Source organism: Vigna angularis, chromosome 7 (assembly GCF_016808095.1).
Source record: "Vigna angularis cultivar LongXiaoDou No.4 chromosome 7, ASM1680809v1, whole genome shotgun sequence".
Classification (NCBI taxonomy): domain Eukaryota; kingdom Viridiplantae; phylum Streptophyta; class Magnoliopsida; order Fabales; family Fabaceae; genus Vigna; species Vigna angularis.
The window spans coordinates 27,713,863-27,726,087 of record NC_068976.1 but is presented as its reverse complement, the minus strand read 5'-3'; the positions used below and the strand labels follow the sequence as shown (position 1 = coordinate 27,726,087).

At 33.2% G+C, this 12,225-nt stretch overlaps 1 protein-coding gene across 3 annotated transcripts; it reads left to right on the top strand.

Annotated features, from left to right (window-relative positions):
- Window positions 1-649: 649 nt before the first annotated feature.
- Window positions 650-11,209, top strand: LOC108337551 (probable LRR receptor-like serine/threonine-protein kinase At1g06840). 3 transcript variants are annotated; one of them, XM_017574106.2, is made up of 21 exons: window positions 650-719; window positions 834-994; window positions 2,303-2,453; window positions 2,563-2,634; window positions 2,790-2,861; window positions 3,080-3,223; window positions 3,351-3,422; window positions 3,531-3,602; window positions 4,399-4,473; window positions 4,814-4,882; window positions 5,039-5,107; window positions 5,237-5,308; window positions 5,535-5,621; window positions 6,122-6,190; window positions 6,460-6,944; window positions 7,631-7,789; window positions 8,062-8,345; window positions 8,594-8,645; window positions 8,881-9,131; window positions 9,471-9,605; window positions 10,597-11,209. In XM_017574106.2, the coding sequence occupies exons 2-21, from the start codon at window positions 889-891 to the stop codon at window positions 10,942-10,944; spliced, it is 2,844 nt and encodes a 947-aa protein (XP_017429595.2). In that variant the 5' UTR covers window positions 650-719; window positions 834-888; the 3' UTR covers window positions 10,945-11,209. The 3 variants fall into 3 exon arrangements, with proteins under 3 accessions (XP_017429595.2, XP_052737047.1, XP_052737048.1); XM_052881087.1 differs by lacking the exons at window positions 650-719; window positions 834-994 and having other exon boundaries at window positions 2,186-2,453; window positions 10,667-10,828; XM_052881088.1 differs by lacking the exons at window positions 650-719; window positions 834-994; window positions 2,303-2,453; window positions 2,563-2,634; window positions 2,790-2,861 and having other exon boundaries at window positions 3,151-3,228.
- The last annotated feature ends 1,016 nt before the right edge of the window (window positions 11,210-12,225 follow it).

The following is a 12,225-nucleotide window of genomic DNA, read 5'->3' as shown; positions in this document are numbered from 1 at the left end:
TTTGCAAACTAATTTAAAGAATAATTTCTTAATTATAAATTTGTTTAGAAATCATTTTTTTAGTAGTCAAAACCTTAATAGTTAATATTAGTGATCAATTTATATACCAATTTATAATAGAAACTCTTTTAGTAACCAATTTAAAAATCAATTATAATTTTTTATTCATAATAAAAATTGCTTTAGTTATCAATAATTTTTAGTTTGGGTTTGTATTTAAATTAAATTAATAAACATAATGAGTAATCATTTTTAGTGATTAAAATTCATCATTAGGTTTTTGTTTTTTTAATTGAGTTGTCATAAACTAACTAACTTTAGTTTATACATACAGATTATAAAATAGAAATTAGTTGACATTGAATACTTCTTTTAATTTGAAGAGCTATTAAATTCGCTGTGGTATTACTTTTTCTAATTTCTTTCCTTATCAGTTCAGATTTGCTGTTATTCTCATGCAAGTTACTTGTTGAGGAGCAAGCCACAGTGACGAAAGTGATGGCCTTCTTGGAGAAGTACACTAACAATTCCTCGTTGCTATGGCGACCAAGTCAGAATTTACCTTTACCACACTATCTACTGTACGAAGTTTTCAACGCTGATACACTCTTCTTATTACATTATATAACATTTATTTGCAAGTTATAACAAACATTTTTCATTTGACCTGTTGTTGTGTTCTTCCAGCAAGAGCTTTACGATCTGTTTCCCGTTCTAAGGTAAAACCACCAAACCAGTTTGGTTTTGATGGCTGCTGCATGTGCATGACACTTTTGCACTTGGATTATGCATTCATATCTTTAATGTCTCTAACTGGTTTTGTTGTTGAATAGATTTTGCAAAGTTCAGGGGAAAAATATTGAATTGGTTTTGGCCGTTTCAGCTGAGATGTATCTTTCGAAAGGTTGTAAGTGTGAAGAAGTTGTTCTGCTGAGTTTGTGTTTATACTGCTACTTTTCATTCGCTACTGCTTTGATCACTGATCCCACTGAAGGTATAACTTTTATTTTTTGATTTCCATATTTTTTCAAGTTTGTATTCAATTATCATCTTTTTAATGATTCATTACCGCTTCTAGAAGTGATATACGGTTTAGGGTTTCAGAGTGTCTGCTACCAAAAACATTATGCATAGCAACAATTCTTCTAATAACATTCTTTTATTCTTTATTGATGAAAATTGGTTCAAAACTATACAAGACTAGAGAAAAAAAAAACTGTATCACCAAATTTTATTTATTTTTTATCAAATTTTAATCAATGAAATGATAATGTATTTTTTTATGTTTTTGCAAACATGATGTCTTATGGCTCCTATAAATAGTAATATTCAGATTCACTCACTAAACATATTCAATCCAAACAAAGTCTCCTCTGTAGGAAAAAAAAAACATACACGCTTATAACAATGTCTAATGGGGGGAGTTAGAAGATAAACATATACTTGTATCTACCTGAGCTTTAACTTGCTAAAATCGTGTGAAGAATCGGAGAAGGATATTTTTTATTTAAATTTAAAATTTATCATGTGTATGATGATCTAATATTGAACAAAGATTATAATATAGTTTTTGTATATATGGATTGAAGCATCTAAATATATATATATATATATATATATATATATATATATATATATATATATATATATATATATATATATATATATATATATATATATATATATCTTTGTTGATGAAAAAAAAATTGTAAATTAAAATTAAAATTGAGATTTAATTGGGGAAAGGAGAAATCTCAATATAAACAGAAACTATTAACTATTTGTCCATTTTTTCTAAAAGATGTAAAATTAAATAATGGTCAAGTTAAGTTTATTTATTGAGTGGTGAAGTCAACTGTCACGAAGAGGAAAAAAGTCTCCACTTATCAGGCGTGGGTGTAGAAAAATAAAATTGTCTAACAAGAAGAAAATAAAATAAACTTGCGCAATAAATTATGAAATTTTATTGACTTATAGACTTAATGAAAATTTTAAACCTAATATTTTATTCCTTTCGAAAGGTGATTAGGTTTGATGAATTTAATGCTTATTATAAAAAAAAATAATGAGTAGGGAAAATTATTAAAAGATTCTCTTGCTTTTTTAGATAACTCTTAAACTTACAAGTTTATCTATATGAACATTTTGTGCAGTAGTTATATTAAACTATAGGTGCTCATGTTATCCCTAATCATTTCACCTAAACAAATTCAAGTTATATTGAACTACTGCTGGACACAATGTGTAATGTTTTTTCATAGGTTTTTATTCATAATATGTGATTTATATGATTATCTTGCAGTTGAGGCGTTAAGAATGATAAAGGGAAATTTGATCGACATTAATGGAAATTTGAGCAACTGGGATGGTGGAGATCCATGTACATCTAACTGGACAGGAGTCATGTGTTCTGATACAACATTAGTCGACGGGTATCTACATGTTAAACAACTGTATGACTTTAATTCTCCACTTTCAATTTCTTCTTCTCTATAAGCCATGTTAACATGTATAAATCATCATTTTCTTGCTCCAAGTTTCAAACTTTATATTTTCCTGTAGGCATTTACTGAACATGAACTTGTCTGGAACTTTGGCACCAGAGATTGGCCGCTTATCTTATCTGGAAGTGTTGTAAGGCTGTACCTACATTGATGTTTCTAATTACATACCAACATTCTCAATTTTGCAGTTGCTATATTCCACAGTTTTTCATTTGGATATTTCCATTATTCCAATCGCAATTGCTTTCTTCTAATAATAAAGCTTTTACTTTATATTCTTCGAAGGGACTTTATGTGGAATGACATAACTGGGAGTATACCGAAGGAAATTGGCTTTATCAATCCTTTGAAATTGTTGTAAGTTGAAATAAAATTTTCTTCTTGGCCCGTAGTAACTTTGTAGTTTTTGTCACCTTAGTAGTTCTGAGTCCTTTTACTCATATTAGTGCATGAAACAGACTCGCCATCAAATCAAATCAGAACAGTGTTGTCTTAGTAAATTGAAGTTAAATAACTAGTTTCTGTAGGATATTTTTTTAGTTTATATCATAAATAAATGCCCTGTAATTTTGCAGACTCCTAAGTGGAAATCAATTAACTGGTGAGTTGCCAGAAGAACTTGGCTTTCTTCCAAACCTGACTCGATTGCAAATAGATCAGAACAATATCACAGGACCTATACCTTTATCATTTGCAAAGCTGAACAAGACTATACATTTGTAAGGTTCTCTATAACGATACTTCACTTTAAAAACTTGTTACTTGAATTTTTCTCTGTTTGTCTTCTACCTTTGATATTCTTTTCAAGAAACAAAATAAAAATAGTGCTTTCTCCTACTGGAGCAGTCACATGAACAACAATTCACTTAGTGGGCAAATACCACCACAACTTTCCAGCTTAGGAAGCCTTCTTCACCTGTAAGTTACTAGGTGACATGATTGCAGTTATTGACATATTTTTCTTGGTTTTTATGGTCTATTGGCAAGTCTATATATTGTTGACAAAATGTATTTCTGGGCTTGCAGTCTTCTTGATAACAACAACATTACAGGAGATCTTCCCTCTGAACTCTCAGAGATGCCAAGCTTAAAGATTCTGTATGATTTATTATTTGTTGCATAGTGTATGCATGTCTTTAAGCTCGTCTGGTTTTTGTTTTGTTTTGGATGAATAAGAGAGTGTTCTTTATAAAGTTGGTGACATTTCAGATTGCTTCCGCTTGGTTTGAATCTCTGTTGGTTGTTCAATTTTCTTTTAGCATGTGTTGGATCAAATAGAATGAAATCAATAGTGCGAAGAGAAAGGTACACACGAAGAACCTAAATAGGACTCCAGTGTCATAAGAGCCTTTGGAGCTTTTTAGGATCTTTGTGCATACGACTTTCTTCACATGAACAATCACGATAAGAGAATCCATTATTTTATCTGGTAATAAAGGACCTTATGTTTTTTGGTAATTGTTTTCCTTTGTCTTTTCTTATATGTGATTATAACCTTATTAGTTAACATGTTAGGCTCTGTAAATTATATATACTCTTATTTCAAATATAAGGTACCACTCGAATCAATTATTTTCTTTCTAACATATTCTTCAGATACGAATTTCCATGAATTTATGTTATGCTGCTTCCTGCCATCCATAAACAATTTACCCATTGGTCATTTTTTCGAAGGAGATATTTAAAATCACCAATAATATGTAATCCTTAAAAACTGACCTCGTGATGTAGGAAATGAAGAAAACTTTGAAATTTTTTCGAAGTAGCAATTCTTTAATGTTCAATTTCAAATGGGCGGCAGAGCAGGGCAGGGGCAGAGAATTACATTGACTAGGATCAATATATACTTTATCATTATATTTAAAGTATTTCATAGATCTTGTTGTTCTTGCAGTCAACTTGATAACAACAACTTTGGTGGAAATAGCATTCCACGCTCTTATGCAAACATGTCAAAATTGATAAAACTGTAAGTTCATTTTTTGATCCTTTTTTGTAAGTATGTTAACACTACAAAGCGACCTAAGGTGCTGGGAATCTTTGTGATCTGATGTACAAAGGAATTTCAGTTAAACATTGGCAATAAATTTAAGTATAAAGGTCCAAAATTAAAAAAAAAAAAATATATGGATATTGTTTAGTGGAAACATGATAGTTAGAAAGTTGATTAACTGGTTTTGAATACCCAAATCTATATAAAGGTCCAAATTGTTTGAGAAAAGTTTTATTTCCTCTATTTTCTTTCTTTGGCGTACACAACAAAGTGTAAGGTTGATAATATGCTGTTATTGGTTACTTGGTTTTATCAGGAGTCTTAGGAATTGCAACTTGCAAGGACCAATCCCTGATTTGAGCACGATACCACGCCTTACGTATCTGTAAGTTATCTCATTTGCATTCAACTCAGTTTATGCATTGATTTTTAGGATTCTAAAATGAAGTGTCTGCACTTGGCATAATGATGTAATTGTTCAAAAGACAGTACATCTAAGACTCTAACAGTTTCTACTAATTGTTGTTTGTGTATATTCCAGTGACCTCAGTTTGAATCAGCTGAATGAATCAATTCCAACTAATAAGCTTTCAGACAATATCACAACCCTGTAAGAACCTCTATTGCTTAAATAATTTACAAATCTACTGGTCTCGCATCCAATTATTTCGATTTGCAATGTAGATATTCCTCTTATATTCACTGTTTTGCGTGATAAGCTTCAAAATATCGTCTGCAGTGATTTATCAAGCAATAATCTTATTGGAGCTATTCCATCCTACTTTTCTGATCTTCCACGTCTTCAAAAGCTGTAAGTTATCTTCTTTTTTCCTCATCCTTTCTTCTTCCACAACAAACGGCATTGAATTGCATAAACCAAACAGTTTACCAAACGTTGTAAACTGTTCGAGTTTATATCACCTTACGTTACAAATCATATTTTGACGAATTTCAAATTAATATCCGTTTTTGATTTCTAATTATATAAAAATTGCTGTGAAATGAATGAGTAATGAACACATGTCTTTCTTTGACAGGTCAATTGCAAACAATTCATTGAACGGAAGTGTTCCTTCTACCATTTGGCAGGACAGGACTTTAAATGGATCAGAAATGCTTCGCTTGTAAGACATGAAATAATAATTTGGCAACTTTCCTGTTGTACCTGTACTTGGAAGCATGCATATTTGTGTCCTTTTTTCCTTTTCATTATAGAAAAAGGTTGTGGTTGAGGAGCTGGATTAATTGATAGTACATGTGTATGTTAAGACCCAAACAATTGGAATATTCTTAAATACACTAGAATAATTAGTGAGTAATAGTCAATTTGTTATGCTGAGACAGCCGGAATAAACTAATAAATCATATTTCCTATACATAGGAAGAGTCGTGGATAGTAGAAGGTGTTGGAATTAAGGCTAGCAGAGTTCTTTATATGCAAGGACTTTATTATTCTTTGTGTAGTTTAAGTTGTTGATACTAGGATTTGTTCTTTCACTCGCAAATTTGGTCCAGGCTATCACATCTTCCATTCTTGTGTGTTTTGGTATGTTTTTGTTTTAACTTCTGTATAGGTGCTACTGAATTTTGATGTTCTTCTCAGCATGGCCGTATGATCTTTCAGGGACATGCAGAATAATCAACTTACAAGCATATCAGGCAGTACAGATCTTCCTCCAAACGTCACCCTCTGGTATGCTTCTGACCATATTTTGCAGTTACACTATAACGTGATTAGGGTAGTGGAGACATGATAATTATTAAGTTTGTTGTGCATATTAAAATTAAAATTAATAATTTATTTAGTATCCTTATGATAAAGGTCAAAACTCACTGAGCATTGCATTTGACAAAAATTCACTGAACATTGAATTTATCATTTCCTTGTTTTCATTCTACATATGTCTTAAGCTACTGCATGACTTATTTTGTTTGGAGGCTTTGAAAGTTACTATTTTTCAGGCTTGAGGGAAATCCTATGTGCTCAAATAATAACACCTTAGCTCAGTTCTGCGGATCTAAAACTGACAGTAGCGTCAACGGTAACTTCAGTGTTAGCTGTCCCACCCAAGCATGCCCCCCTCCCTATGAATATACCGTGGACTGTTTCTGTGCTGCCCCCTTGCTTGTTAACTATCGATTAAAAAGTCCAGGATTTTCAGATTTCCGCACTTACATGAATGCATTTGAGAGCATGATGTCAAGGGGTCTTAAAATACGTATTGATCAGTTCTATATTCAAAAATTTGAATGGGAAGAAGGTCCTCGTTTGGGAATGCACTTGAAGCTTTTTCCTTTGTATGTTGATAATAACAGCTCTCATGTTTTCAATACAAGTGAGGTTCTTCGGCTCAGAAACTCTTTCTTAGACTTTGATCTTCCAACCAATGATTTGTTCGGACCTTTTGAGCTTCTAGACTTCATTCTCCTGGATCCTTACAGGGATGGTAAGTCACAGAAACTTCTTATGATCAGTTAATGTTTAGCGGGAAGTTGGACACTGAACAATATGACCTTGGTTGAATAGTCTTTAGCCTGTTAAACATTATTATCGAATGGATTTTAATGTTCAGTTTATTAATTGAATTGTTCCAATCACATTTTTGTATTTATGTCAGCAGTTCTCCTGTTCATGTTAGTATAATTCATGTCTCTCACCTTTCAAAGTTTGATTAAAATTGTGAAACCAAAGTTTTGCTCTAATAGTGCTATTTGATTTGTGACTGCTCTCAAACTGGACGTAGAGGTCTTTTTGTCAGAGTTTATCTACTTATGGTATTCTGGAAAAGTAACCATCTGTTTAATTACTCCTCAATTTAAGTTTTTTATTCAATTTCTCGGTTTAATTCATTCGAGATACCCTGACAATTAAGCAAAACTAAAGAGTTGTGATAAGTAAACGTTGGACAACTGAGATGCAATGCCTTGTTCATGGTTATATTATGTGTTGCTGTCAACAGTTTAAACGAAGCCGGTTAATATTGGAAATTTAATGCCCCTACAACTCATCAATGATTAATAGTATGACGCTTAATGCCAATTGATTTTAAGATGAAATCTGACAATCTATATGCAAAAAGTAATATTTTTTATTTGTTTTACGTTTGTTCTCATACTTTTTATATTGCCACAGTGATTGTTACCTCTCCAAGTTCAGGGATCAGCAAAGGAGCACTGGCTGGAATAGTCTTGGGTGCAATTGCCTTTGTAGTTACTTTTTCTGCAATTGTTACTATGCTCGTTCTGAGAATACTTTTGAGAGATCATTCTACACCTTCCAAACGGACAAAAGGTACCTTTAAATGAATAACCTAGCCTATGATTATTTCTTCTCTTTGAATTGTCTTCGGTGCTTTGCTCTGTCAATGAGAAGTCTAGATGTTTTCATCAAAAGTCAATGTTTTCAAATTATCCTTTTGGGACTGTTGCTGACATTCAGAATAGGCAATCCATTTAAAAGGATAATAGACGTTCTTATAACAAAAAATGAATGTGGATAGGACTAGATCACGTAACTAAATGATCAAAATACATGTTAAACATAGACTTCTATTTGTTTCGCAGCATCTAGGATCCCAATAAAAATTGAAGGTATAAGATCATTTAACTACGAAGACATGGCTGGCGCTACGAACAATTTTAGTGACTCAGCTCGAATTGGACAAGGTGGGTATGGGAGGGTTTTCAAAGGTCTTCTTCCTGATGGCACTGTTGTTGCCATAAAGCGTGCACAGGAGGGTTCCCTGCAGGGTGAGAAGGAGTTTCTTACAGAAATAGAATTGCTATCAAGGCTACATCACCGCAACCTTGTCTCTCTCATTGGATACTGCGATGAAAAGGGTGAACAGGTAACCTTTAGTTTAAAGTTCAGAAATGTAAAACAGAACTTGATAAAGTAAAAACATTAGTAATCCTTGATTCTTTATTTATTTTTGAAAGTTCTGTTTCCATAACTTCAATTACCTTGTTGACTCGTGTTAGTTGCACAAGGATATGGATTGTACAACTTACTGCATAGAATAACTATCCCTTAAATTTTAGTTCATTCTATGTCTGGTTTATTTTCTCCATCTGATTTACGATTTTCATTTGGCAGATTTTGGTTTATGAGTACATGCCAAACGGAACGCTAAAGGATCACCTTTCTAGTAAATCTTGTACCTTTGTATCTAATTCGTTGCATTGTCTGATAACTTAATATAAAGTCAATTACATTTTATAGTTGACTCTGTCATGAAATAAGTGTTGTTTTACCTGTATAAGTTTCCCTTGCTTTTTCTATTCCCATTTTGCAGCACAAAGAGACTTCTGGTTTTTCTTTTATAGAAAAAACACGTGTTTCTTGTTGTCTCTCTGAACTATGCACTCAATCTTTTATGACAGTTTATTCGGAAAAACCTCTTAGTTTTTCCATGAGGTTGAAGATTGCTCTAGGATCAGCTAAAGGTCTTCTGTATCTACACACGGAAGTAGATCCTCCAATATTCCACCGAGATGTCAAGGCCACCAATATATTATTGGACTCCAAGTTCACTGCAAAAGTTGCTGACTTTGGACTTTCACGACTTGCCCCAGTCCAAGATACAGAAGGAAACGTGCCTGGTCATGTATCTACTGTGGTAATGGGGACTCCGGTAAGGTTTTCATTAATGGGTTTTGTTCTTCTCTGAAAATGAGCATGTTCATAGTCAAGATAAAATTAGGAAGTATAAAGCACCATTTTACATTATTTAAAAAGAAATGTAGAACAAAGCATTAATACACATGATCCTCCCATCTCCCCTGTTACACATTGGGATCTTCAACCTTTTTCATTAATACACGTTCCATGAGGTTGAAGATTCATGACATTGGGATCGATTTCATTCTTTTCTCATACCCCTGATAATCTTCAATGTCATGAATCTAACCTTTTGCCTACAATGCCTCCAATCTAATCCTTTTGTTGTTTGTTCACTGTTTTAATCATGCAGGGTTATATTGATCCAGAGTACTACTTAACTCACAAATTGACTGACAAGAGTGATGTTTATAGTCTTGGTGTTGTATTTCTAGAACTTCTGACTGGGAGGCCACCAATCTTTCACGGCGAAAATCTTATTAGACAGGTATAGTTTGTTTTCTCTTCAAATATTTTCCAGAATTCTATGTGAAACATAAAACAATCATCTGCTTTAATTTTTGTTGCAACAGTCATATTAGTTTTTGTGCTCTGATGAGTAAGGGCTATAACAAAAATAACAAAGGCCTTTGGCTCTTCTTTCATTCATATAATTTAGTGATAAACTCTGTAATGTATCCTTCATAGACTCCCCTAAGGTTCTTTATATTCTGCTAATCTTGCTTCCAATTTTACCATGACTCTTTCTTCCATTTCTTCATAGCTGCATTATTACGAGTTGCCTCCACCATGACTCTGAAAATTCAAGTGACTGATACCAATTGTTATATAAGAATACAAAACACAAGGATCTTATATTACAGAAACACTCTTGAGAATCATTTAAAAGATTATAGAAAAAGAATAAAATTCAATTACAACCCCTTTCTTTCTCAAACAAGTACCCCTTTATATATCTCAATAACGGAAATAACTGTCATCCGTTATTTATGTTATTAGACGTTCACTTAGTTACAACAATTATTCATGACATATTTTCATCCATTTACTTTCTGAACAATGTTTGAAACTGTCATGTTCAATCCTTACCCTATTAATCAAAGGTTTTAGTCCAGTCGCTTTCCCTTGTTTGAAGAGATAATTATTGAGAGAAATTGTTTTAATAGGCTGCACCTTGATCTGTAATTCATGGTTTGGTTACAATCAAGGAATAATTAGCTATTGTTAAAAATTAACTGCAGTCTAATTATCATGACTAACTTACATCCTATCACTAGTCAACACAATATATTGTACATTACTTTCTAATTTATAAGGTGTAAATGCTAATATTTATTTAATAATCTAACATGATCAAGGTCCAAATGATTTGTATCACTTGTCATAATAGTTCCTTATAATGATTTCCCATCTCTAAGATATTTATATATAGAGAGAGATAACATAATTCTTGACATATTTTAAAATACTGTTTTCAGGTTATCATGGCATACGAATCTGGTGGATTGTTTTCAGTTATTGATAAACGTATTGGGTCTTATCCTTCAGAATACGTGGAGAAGTTTTTGACGTTGGCCTTAAAGTGTTGCAAAGATGCACCAGACGAGCGACCTAAAATGGCAGAAGTGGCTAGAGAGATCGAAAACATCTGTTCAATGTTACCCGAGACGAACAATGTGGAAGCAGAGCATGGGAGAAGTGGTTATGGAAGAATAATATCCAGTTCACAACCTTCATCATCTACTAGCAGGACTACCTTTGTTTCAGAAGATGTGTCTGGTAGTGACCTTGTCAGTGGAAAGATACCCACCATTAGGCCTAGATAAAACTTGAAAATCATCACCTGTCTTGAACAATGAAGCCATCACATGTACTATATATATCACAGTCAATTTTTTGTTGATGTTTTTCTATGTTACCTATTTTAAGGTTAATTGACAGTGAACTGTTTTGTAAGTTATACATTCATGTTGTGCACCCATCAGTGTATCTTTATTACGTTTTGTAATGGCTGAAATACTGGTAGTGTCACTGCTACATCAGCCATTTGTATTTTCTTCGATTGTCACTTCATCCTTTTGCTGATTGATACGCATAGCTTTGTGTCGGAACTTAAATATTTTATGGTATTTCCATAAGGGTATTTAAAGACTATAGAGTACACGAAGCAATTGGCTAATGGGTGTTGCTCCCTCCACCTCCATCTATACTTCCTCCACCTCCCTACATTATTTTAAATACAATTATATCAAGTTAAAAAGATTTTTACTTTTATCCTATTTTAAATAATTTGAAACCCTAATTTTACTTTTCCAGCACCTACCCACGGAACTCTCTTCTCATTTCCCCATTTTCGTTTCACCTCCCTACCTCCCGCACTTCCATTCCTTTTTCTTCCTAGTTTTTTTTGGCTTGAAAGCTTCCATTGCCGTCATGGTGTGAAGGAGTGTCGCCACCGTGGTGTAGAAGAACATCGAGGAAGGTCTAGAGCATCAACCAACGTGAGGAAGTATACATCAACGGAGGTGACATCCTTCAACGGATGTCCCCTAATAAAACAAACTCTAAAATAAAAAACGTAACCTTTAAACGAGAGACATCTTCAACGGATGTCAACATCCGTTTAAGGTAAAACGGATGTCGACATCCGTTTTTCCTTAGACGGATGTTGACATCCGTTGGAGGATGTTGACATCCGTTGGAGGATGTTGACATCCGTTGAAGGATGTCATCTCCGTTTTAAAGGTTACGTTTTTTATTTTAGGGTTTTATTTCAAGGTTTATTCGAATACGAGGAAGCACTCCACGCACCACGAGAGGGAGACTGCTTGATAATTCTTTCCACCACCACCAACCTTTGCAACTTGTAGTATCTCACAACAGACGAAAGAAAGAGAGAAAAACATATAATGTTAAAATGAAAGAAAATTATTTTACTCATGTACAGGACTAGAATAGGTTATTAACGAAGAATAGGTTATTAACGAAATAGGTTGTGAATGAGTAAAATTGAAAAATAATAACCGTAAAAATAAAATTTTAGTGAGGGACAAAATAGTAAAGGGGAGGTGGAGAGAAAAAGGTGTGGTGGTGGAGGGAGCACACTC

Bases quoted from the DNA above. Each gene is read 5' to 3' on its own strand.
- LOC108337551 (XM_017574106.2), top strand. From the start codon at position 889: ATGTATCTTTCGAAAGGTTGTAAGTGTGAAGAAGTTGTTCTGCTGAGT. The intron at 4,474-4,813 runs GTAAGTTCATTT...TGGTTTTATCAG, and splicing joins ATGTCAAAATTGATAAAACT to GAGTCTTAGGAATTGCAACT. The intron at 5,622-6,121 runs GTAAGACATGAA...ATGATCTTTCAG, and splicing joins GGATCAGAAATGCTTCGCTT to GGACATGCAGAATAATCAAC.